At 39.7% G+C, this 25,936-nt stretch overlaps 1 protein-coding gene across 3 annotated transcripts in view; it reads left to right on the top strand.

The window, feature by feature from the left end:
- The window catches only part of VWA8 (von Willebrand factor A domain containing 8), a 406,775-nt gene that overhangs the window by 354,869 nt on the left and 25,970 nt on the right, over positions 1-25,936 (top strand). For all 3 annotated transcript variants that reach the window (XM_037060277.1, XM_037060261.1, XM_037060267.1), the window contains 2 exons: positions 22,107-22,232; positions 24,265-24,423. In XM_037060277.1, coding sequence (XP_036916172.1) covers positions 22,107-22,232; positions 24,265-24,423 — 285 coding nt within the window. The remainder of the gene's footprint in view (positions 1-22,106; positions 22,233-24,264; positions 24,424-25,936) is intronic.

Here is a 25,936-nt window from a genome sequence, read left to right on the forward strand (position 1 = left end):
AAATGCCAACACAGCATTTTCGAGTGCTTTTATTCTTAATAAACAGAAGTGTTATTCTCAGGTAGGCCCTCTAGTACTCAATTTTAAGAGATAGTGCTAGTTAAAAACACAGCTACTGGTTGGGACGGACAAGACCTCATCTGGAATATGAGTCTTTAGATTGTAACCAGAATGAAAAGAGTTTGATTTAGTCCTGTTTTTGCCATCTTCTGCCAGTCCTGTGTGCCTCTGATTGACGAATACCTGCCGGCTGTTTTGAGGTCGCTGTGTAATGTCCTTAACCATGGGTGTTCACCTTTGGTGAACAGTACAAAGTCTGGATGGGAACTAGCAAATCATCACTTAAGATGACTTCCCAAAGCACAACTTCAGGCACACGCATTGATTCTGGCGGCTGGGCTGAGATTGGAGGACCAGGAAATGGTGTTGCTACCATCCCATTTGACATGTGCCTCAGCTGCAGCGCATCGTTCTTCTCAATTAAGGAAGCTCTCACCAGCGGCCTTCCTTTGCTTCTTGACTGGATTATTTATGGGAGATCAGTCTTGGTTATCGGACCTTTTATGAGCCAGCAGTGAGAATTTCCTCATTAGAGTAACAGAGTCTATAATAACTTCAGTAATACTTGGTTCAGAATCTGAATCTCTAATTCTGGCATTCCCTAACAAAAGAAAATACCCATTCCTACAAAATGCCACTGATTTTAATTATCTGTCTCTCCGGTGTTTTTCTGATCTATAATTAGTAATTTCACTCTCAGGCTAATCTAAATTAGTCTTTCTCTGATTGCTTTGGCTATTCTGATAGCTCCAGGAACCAACAATTATGTCTTTTGTTTGTTTTTTGTTTGTGTTTGTTTCAGTGCTTCAAAGTGACCTTTTGTTTAGATAAAAGGTGTTTTTGAACACTGATGTGTGACATGCACTGAGGGCACAAGATATTGTCTCTGCCTTCGAGGTTATAGTATTGATGGGTAGGGAAGGTAGGCACCTAAACAGATCATTTTAGTCTAACATAGTAGGTGTCCAGGTGGAGGATGTATAAAATGCAGTGGAAGTCCGGAGGAAAGGGAGGCTAGAATAGATTTTGAAGGAGAGGATACATGAGCTGAGTCCTGAAGGGTGCACAGGAATAACTAGACAGAGAGGGTGGAAACAGTGCCCAGTAGTGGCCACAGCACAGACAAAGGCATGACACTGTGGTCTCAGGTGTGAGCTAATGGCCCAATGCAAGTGTGAGCAGGATTCCATCCAGTGTAGGTGCCAGGCAAGGAACTTTGATCTTATTCTGAGTACTCATTTTGCTAATATGTAAAGAATGGAAAGCATTTCTCCACTTTTATTTAGTACCCAGTAACTGTGTCTCGTCTTATAGAAATTTATTGAATATTTTGCCTAACGGTTCTTGACTTCCACAACTAACCTAGAGAAGACGACACATGTGCAGCTAATAGAAGGCACAATGTGGTAAGTACCACAGAAAAGTTTTAAACAAAGTGCAATGGTTATGTAGACAAATACACAAGCATTTTCTAAGCTGGACAGTTAGGGGAAAACTCACAAAGAAAGTGTCATTTGAGCTGGACCCTGAAGGATGAATATGGTTTCAGTTGGTCACTCTTTTAAGGATGGGGGCAGACAGACAGTCTTGACCAGAGCTTCTCAAACCTTCTGTAGTGAGGTGGCCTGGTTTTTTATAACATACCTTTAATATTTTTATAAAATATAATAGAAATGAATTGCTGAAAAAATTATATAAAATAGCATACAAAATACAAGCCTATATTGCTTAATATCAGAGTCAACAAACACAAAATTACTTTGTCAAACTGCTGTACAAGTTTCTAAATATTTACTGTCAATTTCTGTTACTTATGTCATCACGGGGCCGTAGCGAGTGTTCACACATGGAAGACAGTTTGTATAGCAGTGGTCTAGACAGAAGAAACCTATAAACAGAGGACTAATACAGGGCTGTTTGGAGAATGGCAGACTGTCCAAGTGCCTAGAGTTTGGGGATGGATTTGGGGGTCTAGTGGGTAATAGGAGGAAAAACTAAAGAGAAGGTGAATCTGAAGAGCCTTGTACATCACGGTGACCACATTCTGTAATCAGTGAGGAGCATGAACCTGATTGAGAAAGGAAAGGTGTGGCCATATCTTCTTTAGGACATTTTATATCCCTGGAGGAAAAAAGTTTCAGAGAAGAGAGGAATGGAAGCCAGGAAATCAAATCCTAAGATTACTTCAGTTATTCAGGTGAGAGTGATAGGAATTGAAAAACCAGAATAATTGAAATGAAAATGGAAAGGATGGGATAGTTTAGAGGTGGAACAAGAAGACAGAATAGATTAAATGTGGGGTGAGGGGGATGGTGAGGTTGTCTAGCCCTAGAAGACAGAAATAGGAAACACAGGAAGAGGAGAGACTTGTAGAGATAGCACCTGTTTGGTTTGGATATTATGTTTTCCCACTACTCGGACACCTGTGTAAAAATATGAAGCATGGTATTTCAATCTGGAGTTCAGGAGCAAGGTTAGGGCCAAATAGGGTTGCATAGCTATATAGGTGTCTATGTCTGTATTTTAATGCTTACCTCTATAAAGGTACATCCAAAGCCAAGAGAACGATGTTGACTTAGATGAGAGTATAGAGCAAAGAGAAAAGAAAGGTGAAAGCAACCATGGCAAGGAACATCTGTATTTCAGGGAAGCAGTGAAACGCCGGTTCTTCTTTCTTAGCACATAAATGCCTCATCACTCAGCACAAGGCTCAGTGGCCACGAGGGGACCACTTCACCTGAGTGTAGACTAGAAATATAATCCTGAGTTCCAGGCTATTTGAGCACAGGCATCCAGCTCAGTCTTCACTGGATGACCATTAACTTGAGTAAAACAGCAAAAAGCTGTAAATAGTGAAAAACCCATGTGATAGAAGAGATTAGGGAAAAGTGACAGTGGCATGCAAGAACCTTTGAAGAATTTTACTAAATATAGTGTGATTTGACCCCTATAAACGATAGTACAAAGAGAACTCAAGAACCTTCCTAAGAAATTGTATTGCTAGTGAGTCAGTGCATGAGACTGACAGAATCTCATTAACATCCTGACTTGGAGAGTCAGGGAACAGAAGAGAAAGCCCTAGAGGTGGTGAGAAGCGGATCACTTGACCTCATCTCCATTTTGTCACTGCCAAGCAGCAGCATTGGGAAACATGGGTTGGGAGCTCTAGGTTTTGTTCAGTGGCCACAACAAGCAAAATAGCTGGAACATAATAACACTGGGAAAGGGGCCAGACAAGCCTCAACTTACACGTGGCTTGAGGACGAGATTAAACAAATGCCAAATGACCCTGTTGCAATAGCTTTTCCAAACAAAGTAAGAAATGATGTGGAGATGAAGTGCTCATGCTGTGAGGGTCCAGAGTTCCAACTCCTTCTCTGCCAAGTCTTGAGCTAGTAGTATAGACTCAGTTCAACTACTAACACTAGTGACAAATCTTCAGGGAGAATTCTCACAAAGTGGGGAGTAAATGAAACCAAGGAGAGTATATCTAATCTGTTCCTGAACAGTTTTGTGCTGTCATTGTATCATTCAAGAATAAGGATGCCAGTCTCTTCTGGCCAAGATGGAGGCAAAAGTAGATATACTTTGCCTTCTCACGAAAATGAAAGAAGGACAACAACAAATTTAAAAACAAAAAATAACCAGAACTTCCAGAAAATCAAACTGTATGGAAGTTCAACAACCAAAGAGTTAAAGAAGAAACATTCATTCAGACTAGTAGGAGGGGTGGAGATGGGCAGCTAGGGCAGGAAAGACAGCAGGTCCAGATTTGCATGAGGATAATCCAAGAGGAACAACTAGGGAGCAAGACAAACCCAGGTTTCCAGTGCAGGAAAAGAAAGACTCAAAACCTCTGGCTTTAAAATCTTGTGGGGGTTGTGGCAGAGGGAGAAACTGCCAGCCTCACAGGACAGTTTGTTGGAAAGACCCACAGAGTGCTAGAACATACACAAACCCACCCCCTCAGGAATCAGCACCAGAAGGATCCAATTTGCTTGTGGATAGCAGGAGAAGTAACTAAAAGCCACCAAGAACCAAATAAGTGGCATAGTTCCTTCTCTGACCCTTCCACCACAGACATCACCACAATGCAACAATGTGGGTTTCCCCACCCTGGCAAATACCTAAGGCTCTGCCCTTACAACATAACAGGTATGCTGAGACAAAGAAATATGGCCCAAATGAAAGAAGAAGTCAAAACTCCAGAAAAATACCTAAATGATGAAGAGATAGCCAACCTATCAGATGCATAGTTCAAAAAACTGGTAATCAGGATGCTCACAGAAATGGTTGACTATGGCCAAAAAATCAAGGAAGAAGTGAAGGCTATGCAAAGTGAAATAAAGGAAAATGCACAAGGGACCAACAGTGAAGTTAAGGAAACCGGATTCAAATCAACTGTTTGGAGCAAAAGGAAGAAATTAACATTCAACCAGAACAGAATGAAGAAACATGAATTCAAAAAATGAGGAGAGGCTTAGGAACCTCAGGGACAACTTTAAGCAACCTGACATCCAAATCACAGGGGTGCCAGAAGGAGAAGAGGAAGAGCAAGAAAGGGAAAACTTATTTGAAAAAACAATGGAGAACTTCCCCAATCTGGCAAAGGAAATAGACCTTCAAGAAGTCCAGGAAGCTCGGAGAGTCCCAAAGAAGTTGGACCCAAGGAAGCACACACCAAGGCACACCATAATTACATTACCCAACATTAAAGATAAGGAGAGAATCTTAAAAGCAGCAATAGAAAAGGAAGTCGTTACCCACCAAGGAGTTCCCATGAGACTATCAGCTGATTTCTCAAAAGAGACCTGGCAGGCAAAAGGGGCTGGAAAGAAGTATTCAAAGTCATGAAAGGCAAGGACCTACAACCAAGATTACTCTATTCAATAAAGCTATCATTTAGAATAGAAGGGCAGATAAAGTGCTTCCCAGATAAGGTAAAGTTCAAGGTGTTCATCATCACCAAGCCCTTCATTATATGAAATGTTAAAGGGACTTATCTAAGAAAAAGAAGATGATAAAAAGTATGAACAGTGTAATAACAAACTCACAACTATCAACAACCGAACTGTAAAAAAAAAAAAGAACAAAAACAAACCAAGCAAACAGCCAGAACAGGAACAGAATCACAGAAATGGAGATCACATGGGGGATTATCAGTGGGGAGGGGAGGAGGGAATGGGAGGAAAGTTATAGGGAGTAAGAATCATAAATGGTAGGTACAGAATAGACCTGGGGATGTTAAGAATAGTATGGGATATGTAGAAGTCAAAGAATTTATATGTATGATCCATGGACATGAACTAAGGGGGGAGGCAAACACTGATGGGGCCGGTACAGGGCAGAGGGGTATAAAGGGGAAACAGTGGGACAACTGTAATAGCATAATCAATAAAATATACTTTAAAAAAAGAATAAGGATACCAGAAAAGACAATGATTTGGGATCTATGAAATTATTCTACAGTGAGGTGATCTAGCAGACAATCAAGATATAGAGGGAGAAGGTGCTGCTGGGCTAGAACATTTTCTGATGTGGTCACCAGCCCTCAGTGTCTGCGCCGTTATGGATGAGATAAGATGCTTCGACATGGACTACGGAGTCCTGTGGAAGAAAAGGGACGGCATGGCCATCTCTCAAGAGGAGAGCGTGCTGACCCTGCCTTGACAGGCTTTTATTGGCTTTCAGTTTGCACAGGAATACAGGTAAAGTTCATTAATCATTGTCAGGCAGGAAGGATCAAACAATAGATAGCATACAAAGAACTATGAGGGCTTATTCTGAGTCAGAGTCAGTTAGCTAAAGGGCTACTAAATTTTGGGAAACAAACTCATTTCCTGCTAGGACCTTTATCAGAAAATTGAGAGCATTCTTAGCAAAATGGATTTCACAGGATTTTATGTATTTTTTCTTAGGCCTGATCACTCTGGGGAATCCGTACTTTCCAGTACAAGGTTGCACCTCCCTCTGCCATTGTTTCAGGTTTAAAGCAGGCAAGGGAAGTAAGGGAGCCAAGAGATTAGGAGACTTATCTCACACAGAATGAGGACTCAGGCTATGTCAAAGCTAAGGGGGAAGAGTCCATCACCCCCTTTTGCTATAGCCCCCCAAGGCCTTCCCTTAGGGCTCCCCATGATTGTGCCTGTCTTAAGTCATCCCTCCCTTGAGGAATTTTGGCCATTATTGGCTAACTGATCAAGCACTGGGGGCCAGGCAGGGTGAAGTAAAAGGGGCAAAGGCAGTGCCCCTGCCAGGGCGACAAGCTTTGTCTCCTTAGTGGCTTATGGTCCGAAGGTCACTCACTCAGCCTTAGCCATTGGGGTGTTACAGCCTCTGAAACCGACCAGGGCAGTTCCCAACAATTTTCCTCAGAAAACACCAGATATTTAGAAAACATCTGTTTTGTGTTCTCAAAATTCAGAGAATGTTGAAGTATGTGAAATAAGACATGAATTTAAAAGGATCTGGCTAAGAGGTCAGCAGAAATGATACAGGAGATGAATGCAATACGGAAAGATTATAAGAAAACTAAAAATGCAATGCCAAAACTGAAATCTACTTTAAAAGTAGAAAGAACAGATCAATTCAGTCTTAAAGCCAACTGCTAATGTGAATGGAAAACTTGAATTGTCATTCCAAATTGTAGAGGAAATAGAGGTAAAAACCATAAGAAAGCTGATCAATAAATCAGACCGGGGAGCTAACTTTCAGAGCCATGAGCCACCCCAATAAGTAGAACAGTACTTGGCACATAGTAAGCGCTCAGTAAATATATGCTGAATGAGCCCATGATATTCCCAAAGAGGCCTCCAAAAAAGGACACATAAACGATGATCAGAATAATAACAAAAGTAAACTGCTTGGTTGAAGACAGGCCTAAGTCTATGGGTCAAAGGAACTTCACTAAGTACCAGGCAAAAGTAATGAAAAGAGATCAGCACCTCACCACAGTTTCATCGAATTTTAACACTTCAAAAATAAAGAAAGTATCCTAAAAGCATACAAGCAGACAAGAAGATAAGCTATTATTACAGAAAGAAAAATTAATCTGGCATTAGTTTTTCCTGAAACATTGAATGCCAGAAGATAGTAAAAAAAATGTCTCCAGGATTTTGGGTCAGGGGACTGGAGGAGTTGTGACCCAAGAATTCTATACTCAGCCAAAGTACAAAGGTGACAGACTTTGCACATATTCAGAGACTTAAAGTATATGTCACGTAAATCCCCCTTTTGAAAATAACTTTGGGAGTGTAAGGAGTCTAAATAGTAATGGAAAATATAATAAAGATTAACTCAAAAAAAGAAAAGACCTTTGAACTAAACATATATATGTATATATGTATTCTATTTATTTATATATAAATTTATCTTGTTAATAAATATATTATTGTATAAATATATTTGATATTTGATAAATATATTGTTTTGTATATATATATAAACACATCTGCATATATATAGAAATACTCCAGTCAATTGAGACAGGAATCAAAATTTCTTAAGAATGGGAAACTTTTTGTTGTAAAGGGTTAGCAATGAGCATTGGAAACAGTTAAACACAGAATAGAATCAGGTCTAAATAATTGTGGTAAATACATTTGAAAGAAAACTTAAATATTAAGAATAATTCTTTTAAAAATAGTGAATTTAATCATAAAAAAGCAGGGCCTAAATCCTAAATTATTTCCAAAATTACACAAAAATCAAGAAGTTGATATAGAAGAGAAATAGAAGAAAGCAGAAAGTGTGATAATTCATGTTGCATACAATTGAGACAAATACTGTTTCATTCCTAAAAATAATTGCAGAAATAAAAGTTCAATCAGGTGTTTTAAAAACGTAATCGTGCTTGTCTTTTTAAATGTATTTCTCACACATACAGCATATTTTTATAAAGATGCCTCTGATTCCTGGGCAGAAAGAGGAAAGGCAAAGGTCCAGGGCTGGAGCAGGGAGACTCCTGGGAAGTTCTTACAATGGTCCAGGGAGAGAAAATGATGGTCGCACTAGGGGCAGGCATGAAGATGGGAAGAGATGGTCAGATACTGCTGGAAGGTGAGAGGATTTGCCAGTGGACTAGGTGTGTGTGAGACGTGAGGGAAGAAAGAGTCTAAGAGGACTCTTAGGTATGTGGCCTGAGCAACTGAAAGGTTGGGGTTGCCTCCTGCCTTTTACTGAGATGAGGAGGACTTGGGGAGAGCAGGGAGTTGGGGAGCTAGGGCTGAGTTTTGAACCGTTAAGGTTAAAATGCCTATTATGTATGCACACTGATAGGTGTAGATCCCAGCTTCTTTGAAGTACAAAATACCCAATTCTTGAAGGAAATATATGAAATCATTTATGTTCATAAACACTACTTATAAAATAACAGTAAATTGACACCCAAAGTAATAGTTTAGTTCCACTTCAGCATCCAAGAGTATAAACTCTTCTAACAAGAGGTATCTTTGTTAGCCCTGGCTGGTGTAGCTCAGTGGATTGAGCACTGCCTGCGAACCAAAGTGTCTCTGGATTGATTCCCAGTCAGGGCACAAGCCTAGGTTGTAGGCCAGGTCCCCGGTAGAGGGCACACAAGCAGCAACCACACATTGATGTTTCTCTCCTTCTCTTTCTCCTTCTCTTCCCCCTCCTTAAAAATAAATAAAATCTTCTCTTTTTAAAAAAGAATTATCTCTGCTGTGTAGAATCCCATTGTGTAAATGTACTGTAGTTTTTCGATCCATTCATTTGCTGATGGGCACTTAGGTCACTTCTGGCACTTGGCTATTGTAAATTGTGCTGCTATGAACATTGGGGTGCATAGGTTTTTTTGGATTGATGTTTCAAGGCTCTTAGAGTATAATCCCAGCAGCAGGATTGCTAGGTCAAAAGGCAGTTCCGTTTTCAGTTTCCTGAGGAAATTCCATGCTGTTTTCCACAGTTGCTGCATCAGTCTGCATTCCCACCCACAGTGAGCTAGGGTTCCCTTTTCTCCACGTCCTCTCCAACACTTGTTTGTTGATTTGTTCATGATGGCCATTCTGACTGGTGTGAGGTGGTATCTCATTGTGGTTTTAATTTGTATCTTTCTGATGGCCAGTGATACTGAGCTTATACACTTTGCAACAGCATGGATGGAACTGGAGGGCATTATGCTGAGTGAAATAAGTCAGGTGACGAGGGACAAATACCATATGATCTCACCTTTAACTGGGACATAATCAACAAAAGAAAAAAGCAAACAAAATATAACCAGAGTCATTGAAATTAAGAACAATCTAACAATAGCCAGAGGGGAGGGCGGAGGGGACAGTGAGGAGAAGGGTTTTCAGGAACTACTATAAAGGACACAGGGACAAAACCAAGGGGGAGGGTGGAAGCAAGGGAGGGAGGGAGGGAGGGAGTGGGTGGAGGGAGGGGTAGGGAAAAAATACAGACAATTGTAATTGAACAATAATAAAATAATTTAAATTTAAAAATACCCCCCAAAAAGAGAATTATCTTTGTTAAATACCGGAATCACTGATTTGCCTTGCAATGAGATGTTACTTCAAGAAACAAGGAATTTTTTTAAATAGGAGGATTTGTGTCTTCTCTTTTTTGGTCAATGCTATACATCATTTAAAGTAGCTCACAGCCTAACAGATATTTAGTAAAGCATTTTTACCATCTCAAAACACTGAGAACCTCAAAAAAATTTTATTGTTTCCACTGATTTATACTTTGTTATTTTATAAATATTGTACAAAAATTATAAAAATATTGTACTTAATCCAGCATATCTTTTTTGTTTGAATGACACAGATTAATAGCATAAAAGTACACATTGGTTGAATGTAGAGAAATGTTAAAATAATGGGAGCTAATATTTAATTTAAAAAATCATTGATCCCAGGTATCCTTAAACATCTATTTGCATTGAATCATCTACCCAACAAATTTTATTGATGATCATCTGCATGCTTTGTTCTGTCAAATGTATATGCTGTCTGGAAAAAATTGCTAGTTAAGTCTTTCTAATTTCTTTAGTAAAGAAATTCTGAAAGAATAATAGAAAATTGGCTTGTTTGTATGGTTTATAGGTAAAGGAAGACTTGATTAACCATAACCCAAATAAGTGAACACTTAAGATTAATCAGAATATTTTCAGTGCTGAAATCACAAGACAAAGTGTCCAAACTGATGCAGATACCAGCCTGCAGTGTTCCCGTCATTACGGATGAAATGAGACATTCACACGGACTACCGAGTCCAGTGGAGGAAAAGGGACAGCATGGCTTTTCTCTCAAGGGGAGCAAAAGCTTTGGCCCTTGATGTAACCGGCCTTTATTGGGTTTCTGGGCACATTACATGATGGTCCTCATTTACTATGCACAGGTTGCTTTAGGTGGTTACCTTTTACAGAAAACAAAGGAGCCAATGACACTAATCATATCACAGAAGAGGGATATTTGTGAATGAAAAGGGCAAAAGTGGTTGAACACTCATTCTTGGAAGGTTTAGCATGGATTTTAGGAAGTTATTCTGCAGTAAATGTTTGCCGCTGGGGGCTAGATCCACATCTCCTACAATAAATCACAGGTTTTGTCTAATTTATTCCTCCCAATGCCCTCATCGTTGCAGGTGTGTGTGTGAGGGAGTGGGTGTGTATACCTTCTGCTTAACCAGTTATTTTCCAAAATAAGGAGTTAACCAGTATACATCATCCTCTGAGCATTTCAATTAGTCTATGTTCTTTCTTCTTTTCCTTTTTTTTTTTTACCTTATTGAATTTACTGGGGTGACTTCGGTAAATAAAATTATATAGGTTTCAGGTATACAATTGTATAATATATCATATGTGTGTTGTATTGTTTACCACACCAAGTCCAGTCTCCTTCCATCACCATTTATCTCCCTAGGCCCTCTTCTGTCTGCCCCTAGCCGCCTACCCCTTTGTAATCACCATACAGTCTAAGTGCTCTTTATGTGAAAGTAGTAAAACTGGCTTTCTTTTTTAGAAAATCTGTAACAGACTTTTCACTAGTAAAACCTAGCTTTATATATAATAAATTCTCATTAGTATAAGCTTATGGTATAATGCAAAACAGATATATAAGAATATTTCATGCAATAAGTATATACAATAAAGAACATTTTGGCCCTTATTATTAATAAAAACAGGTATTTAAGTAAACAAGTATTTTAATGAGTCCCATGAAACCAGAATAACAAGTATTTCTATTCCTGTCCTCAGCAAATTTTTAAAGAGCTCCCCTCCAGCTCATTGCCTTCAAGAGTATTCGTTCGTACAGGCCTCTTCTGTTTTGAGTTTCCAAGTACTGATGGGTAGACTGAGTGGTAGATAACCAATTATGTGCTCATATTTACACACAAGTTTTATACCTGAAAACTAACTGATGGTGCTACTATTATAAAAATATCTTTGTGCCCAGTAGTTCTGGATCAGAAGGCTAATACATACTTTCACTTCTCAAAAACAAAAACTGTTCCTGGAAATCTCACTGACTAGTAAAACCAAAAGTAATTCGTCTATCCAGAAATAAAAGTACAAAGGAAGGGGATATACTCTATGCCTCCCAAAATGGCTAGATTTTTTTTACAAAGAAGAAGCTGTCAATATCAGGTGATGGTGAGGATATAAGCAAATGAAACCTTCATTATCTGCTCACAGGAATGTAAATGGGAAAAAACACTTTGGAAAACTGTTTAGCAGTACCTACTAAAGCTGATTGTGTCCAAGATTCCACCCAACAGAAATACACACCATTTATTCCAAAAGACATGTGCAGGAATACTCATTGTGGCAGTATTCATAATAGCCCCCAATTGGATACAGTACAGTTGTACGGTGGATAGATAAACTGTGACAAAATCATACTCTTGAGTGTTGTTACATCAGTGGAAGAGGATAAAGTGCTGCTACACACAACATAGGTGACTCTCACAGGGACAGTGTGGAGCCAAAGCAGCCAGACACAAAAGAGTACATATTGTCTGATTCGTTTTTTGAAGTTCAAAAACAGGCAAACCTCGTCTACAGTGATAAGAGTCAGAATAGGGACTTACCTGTGGCAGGGGGGACAGTGAAGTCCACAGGAGGCCCTGGGAGGCTGCGGAGGTGCAGGGCGGTACCAGGATGTGCTCATGTTTAAAGTTCCTCAAGCTCTGTGCTTAAGACTTATGCACTTTATTACAAGTATGTTATACTTAAATTTAAAAAGTTTTCCAAAATAAACAAAAAAAGAAAGGGATAGCAGGTTTATTGGAAAAAGCATATCCCTTCCCTTACTCTCACCCCTGATTTTACTAAGTTCTATGTTGGCATGCAGAATGGAAACAGAATCTTAAGCTAAACAATGCCATAAGGGATGATAATCTAATCGAATGTAGCAAAAGAAGCAACATCAGCATGAGAAAATTAAGGCATAAAATCTTTAGGTTCTTAACATAATGGTGAATCCAGAGATAGCAAACAAACCTAATATTCTAACAGAAAATTATTTTATGATTCTTTAAACTCCTTGCCAAGGACAATAACTGGTCCCCTTAAAAGGACCCAGTTTTATCTTTTTTACAAATTGACAGATACACCAAAGAAGGAATTCTGCCGTGCTGTGGGGCTAGTTGTTCAACAAGCCTTCACCAAGTCGTGACTCGATTGCTCTTCACATCTCCCGCCTTTTCCTCCAGTGTCCACGAAGACAGAGGACCTGCAATGCCCTTACTGTGTGCCATTAGTCTGGAACACTTATCTGGAAAAGATATAATAAGGCAGGATTTTGTAAACCTCTCATAAGGAGTTGACATTTCTTCCCTTTATAGTTTCAAAGAGCTGCTTTGTAATAAATTAACTTTGAAAGTTAACTTAGTTGGCTGATGAGATTTCTATCTTGCAAGCCTACTAAAGGAATTGAAGAAAAATTATCCTGGTAAATGTTAAATGCACTAGGTTAATTGAGTCAAATATAGAAATACCTAAAATAGCAAACCATAGTTACGCCATATTGCTTTACTGCAGTGAGATCTTTATCAATATCTTTAGAGAATATTCCACTGAAAATTATATTTAGATAATACTTCTATCTGATGGGCATGTAATTGTGGTATTCTTTGGCAATTTTAAATTTAAATATTAGGAGTACAAAATAATGTCATGGAATGCTTTCCTTGATATGACATTTAGTAAACTGTACCACTTTTGTAATGTGGTCATTTCTGTTGTTTTACTCAATTATGTCCATATGCTTATTAATATGTTTAGGTACTCTTCAAAAATACATGTCCATACCACAAGCATTTATCTGTTGATATATAGTGAACTCTATTAAAAATTCTAATGTCCTGAATATTTCCAGTATAATTGTTCTTAACATTTCTTACATCTGGCCCTATCCCTATTTGGAGAACAAAATGAATTACTGAGTCTCAGACAGCTGGTTAGGAGGTTCTAGTATCCCCAAAACTCCAGATAATTAAGTAAAAGATTTTCATCAAGTTACAGGTATTCTGGGTTCTAGATGTTTTGTGCTTTCTTTTGAATGTGGATATTGGGATAGAAGGACAATGAAGTTTGGAGAGCAAAAGCTAATTTCCTATAACTAATTATCCACCCAAGGCTCTCAAAATGCCTAACATCCGTAACAAGCTAGCTTAAAATAAGCTTAAAACTAATGTCAAAATAAACATGGATTGACTATTTTCTAAGAAATTATTTTCCCATAATTTGTTGCACTTAGTAGATATTTCTATTAGTATAATACAAATAGATATTTCTATTATTGAGGAATAGATTTACTACTGAAAAAAAAACATTTTTTCCATCACTTTTTAGCATTCTTAAATCCACTTACTTTTAAAAGCTTACAAATTGGAGCCAATTCCCAGTTATTTGAAAAAATATTACTCTCATTACCATTATGATGTAATTAGGAAGAAGCAAGGGGTAAAAACTAGTTGGAGAACCTTTCTCTTAATACAGGTTCTGTTCATTACTAATGAAGTGTAGACTGCTACCCTTCCAACAGACATTCACGGACAGTGCCCCCTTGCTTTGAAAATAGGATGACTGAGACCCAGAGAATCTTACTAATTTACCCACAGTGAGCCAAGACTATAAAATTCTTATATGACATAATTCTAGTCTGCCACCTTTTCTATCATGATCCACTCTTTGCCTTGATCATTGTATTCCTGAAATGAAAATACATTCTACACCACAAACTGTTATCATTATATTTATATCTAGATTAAAAAAACAGACTTAGTTTTTTTGGATCAGTGTTAGATTCAAAGCAAAATTGAGCAGAAAGTACAGAGTTTCTACATGTCTCCTGCCCACACCCCCACATAGGCATAGCCCCCCACATCATCGACATCCCCCAGTAGAGTGGGACATCTGTTACAACGGATGTCCCTGAATCAACACATCATTATCACCCAAAGTCCACAGTTTACATGCAGTTTGGTTCACTCTTTGTGTTGTGCACTCTATGGATTTGAACAAAAGAATAATGATATGTATTCATCATTATAGTATCATGCAGAGCATTTCACTGCCCTAAAAACCCTCTGTGCTGCACTGTTCATCCATCCTCCTGGCAACCACTGATCTTTACTCAGTCTCCATAGTTTTGCCTTTCCCAGAAAGTCGTATAGTTGGAATCCTTTAATATGTAGCTTTTTCAGATTGACTTCTTTCACTTAGTAATATGCATTTAAGTTTCCTCATGTCGTTTTCCATGCTTGATAGATCATTTCTTTTTAGCACTGAATAATATTCCATTGTCTGGATGTACCCCAGTTTAATTATCCATTCACCTACTGAACAGCTTCTTAATTTGCTTCCAAGTTTTGGCAATTGTAAATAAAGCTGCTATAAACATCTATGTGCAAGTTTTGTATAGACATAAATTTTCAATTCATTTGGACATATACCCAAGGAGTACAATTGTTAGGTTGTAAGAATATACTTCCAGACTACATTTGAAAATGGCTATACCATTTTGCATTCCCACCAATAATGAATGAGAGTTGCTGTTGCTCTACATTCTCACCAGCATTTGGTATTGTCAGTGTTTTGGATTTTGACCACCTAACAGGTGTGTGGTGGTATCTCATTCTCATTGCAATTCCCGAGTTATATATGATGTTATGCATCTTTTCATATGCTTCTTTGCCATCTGTATATTTCCTTTGGTAAGACATCTGTTCAGATTTTTTTATCAATGTGTTAATTTCCTTATTGTTGAGTTTTAAGAGTTCTTTGTGTATTTTGGATAACAATTTTTATCAGTTATGTCTTTTGTAAATATCTTCTCCCAGTCTGTGGCTTGTCTTCTTATCCTTTTGATAGATTTTTTTAGTAAGATAAACTTTGGTACATATTACATTTGGGGGGAAAGTAATGATTGTGGCCATCACTGAGAAGATGAAGAGATCTCCACACCATTTTATTAGTTTATCGGAGGTAGGGAGCAAACTTCAGAGAGAGACGGGGTCTTTGCTAGTGCTGTTCTATATGGTGGTTTTCAACAGGCACCGCACAGACCACTCGCATCCCCCAGGAATCCTCCATGTCCCTTCTCATCAGTATGTGGTCTGTGGGCCAGCTACACCTAGGAACTTGTTAGAAATGCAGAGTCTCAAGTACCAGCCTAGACCTACTGAATTAGGAATTGAATTTCAGTAAGATCCCTAAGTTATTTGTATGCACATTAAATTTGAGAAGCCCTGCTCTCCATAACCTGTGAACTGGTGTTAAGAAAGATATATTTCTTAAAAGTATAAAATGAGCCCTGGCTTGTGTGACCCAGTGGATTGAGTGTCAGACTGTGGACCAAAAGATCACTGGTTTGATTCCCAGTTTGATGTCTGGGTTGCAGGCTGGGTCCCTAGTTGGGGAACATAAAAGAGGCAACTAATCACTGTTTCTTGTACACGTGTTGTTTCTCTCCCTTTCTTCCTCCTTCCCCTTTCTCAACAAATAAATAAATAAATAATCTTTAAAATATATATATAAATGATTTTTTAAATCCCTTTGAGAAAAAAAGCTTATTTCTGTTTTTTCAGATTGTAAAAGTCACAAATTATATGAAAATTGGAAAAATAAATTAATAGAAGAAAACAGTATCATCCATAATTTCATAACTCAAAAATGAGCATGATTATTATTGCTTTATTTTTCTCCTACATATTTTTATATGTATATAATATACATGCATATACATTGAGATAATTCTGTATAAACATGCTTTCATTTCATACTTTTATCACTTAACATTTTATGGGAAGCAATCAACTTTCATTCAATAAATTTTTATTGAACACCTACTATGCTTCAGGCACTGTTCTTAATCTGAACTGACGAAGGGTTCTTATCCATGACCCTTACTTTCTAGTAGATCAGGTAGATAATAGAGAGAGAAAGATAATATGTTTGTAAACAGTGATAAGTATAAAGAAAGTAAAATAGAGGAGCAAGCTAGAGAGTGACACAGTGCTTTATCTTTTCACTTTTATTAACCCATACTCGTGATCCAGACCTCTTTGATTCCTTTAGAATTGGCAGTGTAATCTCTAGTCTTATCAAAAACTGTAATATTTTTAATTATATTTTATTGGTTATATTATTACAGTTGTCCTTATTTTTTCCCTTTTGCTCCCCTCCATTGAGTACTCCCTACTCCCTCAAGCAATCCCCATACCATTGTTCATATCCACAGGTCATGGGTGTAAGTTCTTTGGCTACTCCATTTCCTATACTATACTTTACATCCCCATGGCTGTTCTGTAATGAACTATTTGTACTTCTTTTTTTTTATTTATTTACACATTTTTTTATTTTTTATTTAATTCTTGTTCAAGTACAATTTTCTGTCTTATATTATTTGTACTTCTTAATCCCTTCTCTCACCCATTGTTCCACACTCCCCCATCTGTTTATCTTTAATGTTTGGCATTTTAATTATGATGTGTATTGGTGTAGGCCTCTTTGCCTCCATCTTGTTTGGGGTACTGTGCTTCCTGGACTTGTGTGTCTATTTTCTTCACCAAATTAGAAAAGTTTTTTTCATTATTTTTCAAATAGATTTCCAATTTCTTGCTCTTTCTCTTCTCCTTCTGGCACCCTATTAAACAAATGTTAGATTGCTTAAAGTCCTACAGGTTGCTTACACTATGCTCATTTTTTTAAAGATTTTATTTATTTATCTTTAGAGGGGAAGGGAGGAGATGAGGAAGGAAATATCAATGTATGGTTGCTTCTTGTGAGTCCCCTGCTGGGAACTGGCCTGCAACCCAGGAATGTGCCCTGACTGGGAATCGAACTGCGATCGTGTGGTATGCAGGCCCGCGCAAAATCCACTGAGCTGCACCAGCCAGGGCACTATCCTCATTTTTTTTGGACTCTCTTTTCGTCTTGTTATGATTGGTTGCTTTTTCCTTCCTTACATTCCAAATCATTGATTTGATTGTCAGCTTCATCCACTCTACTGTTGTTTCCCTGTAAAGTGTTCTTTATTTCAATTAATGTATTCTTTGTTTCTGACTGGATCTTTTTAATTCTGCTGAGGTCCTCACTAAGCTCTTGAGTATCCTATTAACTAGCATTTTGAACTCTGCATCTGATAGATTGCTTATTTTGTTTAGCTCTTTTTTCTGGAGTTTTGATCTGTTTTTTAATTTGGGCCATGTTTCTTTGTTACCTTATTTTGGAAGCCTCCTTCTATGTATTAAGTAGAGCTGCTTTGACTCCATGTCTTGGTAGTGTGACCTAATGTAGCAAGTGTCCTGTAGGGTCCAGTGACACAGCCTCCCCTGTCATCCAAGCTGAGTACATGAGGTGCGCCCTGTGCATGGGCTGAGTACACTCTCTTCTTATATTTGAGTCTTGATTGCTGTTGGCAGATCAACGGGAGGGGTTTACCCAGGCCAGTCAGCTGTAATGACTGGCTGTGACTACTGACCACCAACCTCCACCCTCCATGGACAATCAGCTGTGCAGCAGCAGGGTGGTGGTGTTATAACGTGGTCTGTAGCTGTCCACTGGGTGCCTTGGCCCTGGGGTTTCCCAGGTGGTGTAGGCCAAGATCATCCCCAACCTATGTTTTGCCCAGGACTACCCTGCCTGTGTTATAAAGCAATCTGAGATGGCTGATACTTGTGCTGGGCTTGGAGATTTCCAGGCAACACCAAGCTGTGAATCTAGGCTGCTGGTTCTGGGTCTGGGGCTCATTGAGGCCAGCTGCTGCTTGTGTGTTCATTATGGAAAAGCAGCTTGGGTGGGCCCGTAATTTGGGGGGTGCAGTCTCTGGGGATCTCCAAGGCAGATCTCCAGAGATCTCCAACAGTTTTAGCCAGGTTGATGGAATCTTAGATACAACGCCAGTCTGCTGAGTCTGTGGAGGTAGGGCCCAGAAAAGGGACAATGGCCTCTGCCCAACCCAATGCCAGACACTTCAGCCTCCCCATGCATGCCATTGGTGCTTCTCAAGCTACCTTCCTGGCACTGGAGCTCAGAGAGAGTGAGTCTGAGTAGGTGAGTCCATGTGTGGGTTCTTTAAGAGGAATTGCTTGGGGGTCCACCAGTTTCTTCCACTGACTCAATCCCTGCTGATTTTGCAGCCAGAAGTTTGGGGGACTTAGCTTTCTGGCACTGGAACCCTAGGCTGGGGGGCCTGGTGTGGGACTGGGTCTCCTCACTCCCAAGATATCCCTCCCAAATTTTTATCCGCCACATGTGGATGTGGGGCTAGCCAGGTCTATGTCTATGCCCCCCTGCCAGTCTGGGTGGCCGTGACTTCTTTAATTCTATAAATGTCAGACTTTCACTCAACTCAATTTCTGTCAGTTCTGAGTGATGGTTGCAGCTATATCTTAGCTATAATTTACAGGTGTTAATATATTTTAGCTGTAATTTAGCTGTTGTGGTTGTGCAAAGGGGCAAGCCATGCCTGCCTATGCTGCCGTCTTGACCAGAAGTCCAAACACTGTGATATTTTATACTTTCTACTTAAGTATTCGGTTTAACTGAGAGTTACAAATTGTACTTAATTGAATTACATGTGACTGAAAATTCGGTAGCTTCCCTTGAACTTTTGGACAGGTGTATAGTGTCTGAGTGATTATTCTTCATGGTAAATGAGTCAGTCTCCCCAGCTTTCATTAACTTTAAAAATGCTGTGATCTACTTTTATGAAATGTAGAGGTTTCTCCTCTCTTTAATTTCAAGGCCTGGCCTGTGACATGCAGTCCTCTATGCATATGGTCTCCTCACAAATTTAAACCCAGATTCCTTCTGTTAGGGGATTATACTTTGTAGGATTTTTTTAAAAGATTTTATTTATTTATCTTTAGAGGGGAAGGGAAGGAGAGAGGGAGAGAAATATCAACGTATGGTTGCCTCTCATGCGTCCCCTACCGGGAACTGGCCTGCAACTCAGGCATGTGTCCTGACTGGGAATTGAACCTTGATCCTTTGGTTTGCAGGCCTGGGCTCAATCCACTGAACTACACCAGCCAGGGTGGATTATACCTTGTAGATCTTATTGGAAGTGCAGTCATTTCTGCAGCAAAGAATCCTCCTTCACTTATATTTGTATTCTAGGGCTCCATGTCTTTGCTCATTATTCTAATGCTCTATTTTAGTGTCATGTTTCTTAATCCATTTAAATTAAGAATTAGGAGTTTTAACTCAAATTAAATGTCAATTTTCTGTACTGCCAGTGAAAAAGAATTCAGCAGGATGACACCTGCTATGCTCAGACAAGGTCATATCTATGGTCTCCAAGAATAGCAACCATGGCCCAGCTAATCCCTCTGCCTGTTACCTTGGCAAGTGTCTTAGGCCATCAATTAGAAGATATCTTCTGCTTTCAGAAACACTAAACTTGGGGAAGGGAGTAGAATTATTAGTTAGAAGTTTGGCATTTTATATTTTTACTATGGTGAAATGATGGGGTTTTGAACTTATTTTTACTACAGGTGTGACCTGAATTAAAAATCACAGAAAGTACTTAATCTGCAGGCATTGCTATGGTTCTTTGTGGGTTAAAACATCACTGGTTAATAAAATCAATGTAGCAGCTATGGAATTGGATGGGGAGTCCTCAGGGTCATTCCCTTGCCAATGAATTGATAAAACTTTGAAAATCAGTACTTGATAACAGCGATACAGCTGTTACATGACAGGTCATGTACTCTTGTTCCAGTTCTAATCCCATATTCGTCTCATACCCAGCTCTAGAATCCAGCTTCCATGCCACGTTGGTGGCAGATGACTACTGCTACCACTTTCCCTTTTACTTCTGCAGTGCTCCTCTGTGAGAGTCTGTCCTCACCTATGAAAGGCATTAGAAGCCAGTGCTCTGCCGATAGGTACCTCCAAGAGTCATAGAATCTCAGGGTTGGAAGGGACCTCAATACTCATCCACAGTTGCATTTGCCAGCATAAGGTATCCTAGAAGCAACACATCAGGAATGATTGGGAAAATGAGGAAACAGGAGCCAGATCCCAATCACTGTTGCAGGGACAGCTAAACTTTGGCTGTCGGATCCATAGCCCACTGAGAAAGGATTTTGGAAAACTCTGCGCATCCCTTCCTCCTGCCACATGTAGCTGTGCATTTTACAAAGTTACATGAACTCATCGAGCTATGCTGCAGTGAGTCCCATTTTCCTTTGAGATCATGGAGGTCTTACCAAGAACACATATCAGGAAAGAACACACTCCCAAGGGACACAAACTTGGTAGTTGCTGGAATTAACTGCCAACCAAATTGAATATGTTAATGCTGGCAGCTTAGGACTTTTCCTCTTTTTATTTCATATTCACATTAATATATTTGTATTCAAATACAGTAATTTTGTGCCTGTTTGCAGCAAGCATATTAGGAACAAAAAAACAACACATACAGCACTACCCAGAGTTTCATGGTGTGGGGCTTCTTTGTGGGGTGGTTAGTCTGTCCCTAAAATAGATACTGGCTGCCTGAAGGATGGCTTGCCAGTGGTATTTTTTCAGTGACAACGCTGTCATACTGCCACCTCAAAACAGTGATGGAAGTATTCTTATATCAATGTGTACTTGGTTGTCTTTATTACGTCTCACCTGACAATGATGATGATGAAGAAACGAGCTAACATAGGTTGCCAGGCCCTTTCTCAGCTAATTCCATGTGGTAGCTCATATAACCTTCACAAATAACTCATTAAAGTAGAAACTAGTGTTTTCTTTTTAGAAATGGAGACACTGAAATGCACACTGGTTAAGTAACTTTTGAGGTCAGACATCTGATCATGGGGAAGGGAAGACTGGAACAGGGCTGTCTGACTCTAGAACACATGATCTTCACTACGTGAGCATGTATAAAAATACTTTAGCTATTCCTTCCTCTTCTTAAAATAAATATAATCCCTGGCTATTAAAATCCTATGCCTTGACTAAGATACTATAATTCTTTATTGTTTAACTACCAACTTAGTCCACCTGGCATAGCTGTAACTTATTGTGGGAAGATATTACAGGGAAATACCATTAGATTTTGAAGTATGGATGGTCAATGAGACATGCGGAGTACCAAATGTTCACACACTGTTGTTTCTAGCTGTTCCCATTGCACTGTAGAGAACTTGAATGACAACTTCTTTCCAAAACAAAGAGTTCTGAAGATTCTCCGTGCTTGCAGACAGTGTTAACAAGTTCAATCTCATTGTTTTGCTACATAATAAATTTTCTAGGAATACACTGATCAAAAATCAGTTAGCAGTGCATCATGATTACATTTTCAGATATTGCATATTTCTCAAGGACTTCATTTGCATACTGTTTTCCCATTAGTATGTGCTCTAAGTGAGTTTGTTTTATTATTCCATATGTTAAAACAATTAAAATTGATGTAATCCACACAAAGGGCATTTCTGTGTCAGCAGAGCAGAAATCAGTTCATTTATGAAACTGTATTTATGCAGAACCATTACTTTTTTAAAGAGATCCTGGGTATGTTTCATGTTGACCCTGCAGATCTAATTAAAATAAGGATTTGTGTGTGTGTGTGTCATTGTAGGCTAAGGGTAAAGAAAGACAGTGGCTCAGACACCAAGCTACTGGGGAACTAGATGATGCCAAGATCATTGATGGGTTGACTGGAGAGAAAGCCATCTACAAACGCCGGGGTGAGCTGGAGCCACAAGTAAGTAATGGTCAACTAGTCTCCTCAGATCTGCAGAGTTTGGCCTTCCCCACAGACAACTGCTTTCTTGAGTTGATGTCCTTGTCAAAACACCATTAACCTTGAATATACAACCAAGGAAAGCACTGTATTAAAAAAAATTAGAAAAAACACAACTACTATACTATGTATTATATTATTCAAAATCTAAGCATGAGGCAAGAAACACCAAGCAGGCATGCTCAAACTGAGTAATTTATGGAACACTTATTAGAAAGACTATTTATGGAAGTCAGGGGGGGGCGTCTAGGAAAGCCAGACAGAGGCACTATAGGATCCCGACAGCAGAGCCCTAACCCATCCCAGGTCTGAAAGGCACAGAGGGCAAGAGCCTGCAGAGGACAAAACCGAGAGAAACTGTGCCCGCAGTGGAAGGAGAGCTCGCCCATGGGCCACAGCAGAGAAGGGGCCGAGGGAGTAAATATCCCACCCTCACCCTCTGACCTCCTGCCAGTGCCTCCCATCAGCAGAGCCCACCTGGAAGCCAGTAGCCAAGAGACAGGCTGATGCTTCCCTGCAGATCAGCTCCCACACACCAAGCAGGGTGCTCTAGAGGAGACTGAAGACCCTGGGAGCCTGTGAATCCCAGAGGCTCATGGGAGTGAAAACACCAGAGTAGCCTTGTGCTTTTCTTCTGTTCTGTTGCTTTAAAGATCTGTGTCCATCCTATGAAGAAAATTTTAGAAAACAAGGAATTTTCCTTCAAATAACTATAATGTAAACATATATAAAGCTTTAGATAGTCTAATATTCAAATATTTGCAAAACAATGGCAATAAAATGAACTACTGAGTTTCTTGGAAGGCCTTGTGACATCCTATGCCCCTGAATAATCAGAATTGTGAAATAGCCACCGAGAGCTGGGGGCACGGTGACTAGTAGGAGAGGGAGTCACGCACTCCATGTAAAAGTTTGTTCAGAGAGGATCCTTTGGTAGTTGTGGGAGTTCGTACTTCCATGTCATCGGTATGAGTCAACAGCTGCTTTCTCTACTGACTCATTGTGGTCAACAAATGTGTTTAGCTGCATCTGAAATTGTGAGTAGTCGTGGAAGCATGTGTGGTACTCTTCTTAATTCAGGCAGACTCAGCAAGTTTTTAAATGTACTGAATTTGTCTCAAACCATTACACTAGTATCCACAGTATTTTCTTCAAATTATTACTCTGCTCATTAATTCTCATATCTGTCAGCAAGTATATAATAACAGAATAGTCTGGAATTTTTCTTCTTCCTTTTTTCTTATAAGTAAAGTAACAAATATACTTTTGCTTTTGATTCTGCAAATTGGCAGGCATGAATCCAAAATCAAACTGAAACTCACGAGGTTTTCATAATTTAATTGACAGTTGTTGCTAAATGGCAGTAAGTGCTACTTTTAGGCCTTTAACTGCCAAGGAAGTAAAGAGAAGCAGTAATTCAGTAACTGGAGGGAGGAGAAAGCCGAAAGCCTGCTAAACACAAAAGACTGAAGAAACACTTTCCTTCAGTTCTTTGCTAGACTCACTCTCACAGAACCTTGTTTTAGGAATCTGGCATTTTTGTGAACTCTGTAGAAAATGAGCTTCAAAGCATTACCCAACAGGTACAAGTAAAATTCATGTGGACTTTCGAAATAGCTCAGATTTGCTAGAGTAACCGAGTCTAAGGTATGGCATGATAATGACATGTTAGGGTTTGTATCTTTCCAGGTTATTATTTTAAAGACAGCATCCGCTCCAGTATGGCAGTTTTACTAGACTAGGTTGGGTCTTGCCAAGACCATATATTCCAAAGGGAGCTCTTCCCCATACGGCCCCACTACCAGCACAAGTCTGAAATTCCATTTACTGAGTTACAGTTGGTAGAAGCCTTTCCCCCTGCCTCATGCAGCACTGAACCCATTGCTTGCCCGCCTGCCTCGTGGCGGGTACTCTGGGCCTGTGTGAGTGAGATCCCCAGAAGAGCAGCCAGTGATGGTTTTCTGGTTCACCAGACTGTTCTTCCCTCCCTCAGCTGGGGAGCCCCCAACAGAAACCCAAGCGCCTTCGCCTGGTGGTGGATGTGTCTGGCAGCATGTACCGCTTCAACGGGGTGGATGGCCGCCTGGAACGCTCCATGGAGGCTGTGTGTATGGTAATGGAAGCCTTCGAGAACTATGAAGAAAAGTTCAAGGTAATGGCATGAACTAAGGCTAATGAAAGACATCACTGACCACATCTGCCTAAGACTCAGCCCCGACGTTGGGTGTGGTGGTGAGTGGGTGGTTGTAGTCTCCACCCAGCGCAGACAGAAACCTTCACCTTCTCATCAGTTCATGTGTCACAGAAAAAGTGAGCCTGTAGTTTTGTCTGCTCTGATAATCAAAAAATGATAATGCCAGAATTTGAAGGAGCACTGCACTTCACAAGTTATGCGATGTCAGCCATAATGTTCTGGGGAAGCAACAACAACGAAAACAGGCGCTTAGAGGAACCACACATCTCTTCCCCAGATCTCAGAGCTGCCATCCTCATTCCAGGTTCCCCCACCCCACTCCCATTCTTGCCTGTCACCAACCAGGCAGCCTCCCGAGGTCTGAGTACACCCTCCAAACATGCTGTTCTCAGCACTGTTTTGTCTTTCCACTTGGGCCGGGATTACACAGGAATAGACGGCTCCCCAGCTGACAGTGAAGATGGTAACCCTGGGAGAAATGCAGCCTTCCATTCAGGCTTTTCCGTCTTGCCGTTGCTCAGTTTGCTCTGCATCCTCCTTTAGAAGTCTGAGCATAGAGAGTGGATCCCCTGTAGCCCGAGATGAGCCCATTGATTCTCTCTTACTGTGCAAGCCACAAGGAGCACTTGCACTTTCGGCCCTCACTAGAGCAGATGACTTTGAATTCAGTCACATGCTGTGTGATTATTATCGAAAATTCAGTTGAAAGAAAAGGTACACACGCAGACCTGTGTAGGGGTACACAGTCTGTCCATAGACATTCTAGATTATATTCCAGATCAAATGTATCCTTCAGAAATAGGTGACCTTAATTCATTATTTAGCTCAACATCCCACCTACACTTGAGTATTGCTGTGTGTTATAGTGGATACAGCAAGAAACAGATTGGTGAAACCCATCGCCTCCTTTTCTTTAGGCCCATTTGTGAGGCTCTGAGTTTCCCAGGGTCCCTTGTATGATGCTTTACATGAAAGATTGCTTTTAGAATTAAAAGGTAGAAAAGGAATGTTGATTCAGTGATGGGAAGGAGGAATGCTGTGTGTTGCCAGATTCTGTACAAGTACAGGATGCAAATGTAAATAGAACTTGAACTTTCACTGGTGGGGGAGTAACTTTGTTTCCCTTAAAGAACTGGAGTATATTTCCCCTTGTGATCAGTGAAAACTATGAAACTATTTTAAGATTCCCTCTTGGTTTTCATGGCCAGGAAGCTCTGAGCTAAAATCAAAGCCCCGCCGTGAGCACTGTGTCATGTCTTACAGCTTGAGATGAGTGCTCAGCTTTTCCTTCCCTTGACCCTTCCTCCCTTTAGATGTAAGCTTTTCTTGATTTTGATTATTTAAATTAAAAATACTTTTTTCTTTAATACTCACCCAAGGGTATGTTTTTAAAATTAATTTTAGAGAGGAGGGGAGGGAGAAAGAGAGAGGAAGGGGAACATTGATGTGAAAAAGAAAATCGATCCGTTGC

This window comes from Sturnira hondurensis, unplaced genomic scaffold (assembly GCF_014824575.4).
Source record: "Sturnira hondurensis isolate 20B ecotype Veracruz unplaced genomic scaffold, ASM1482457v3 Scaffold0001074, whole genome shotgun sequence".
Lineage (NCBI taxonomy): Eukaryota > Metazoa > Chordata > Mammalia > Chiroptera > Phyllostomidae > Sturnira > Sturnira hondurensis.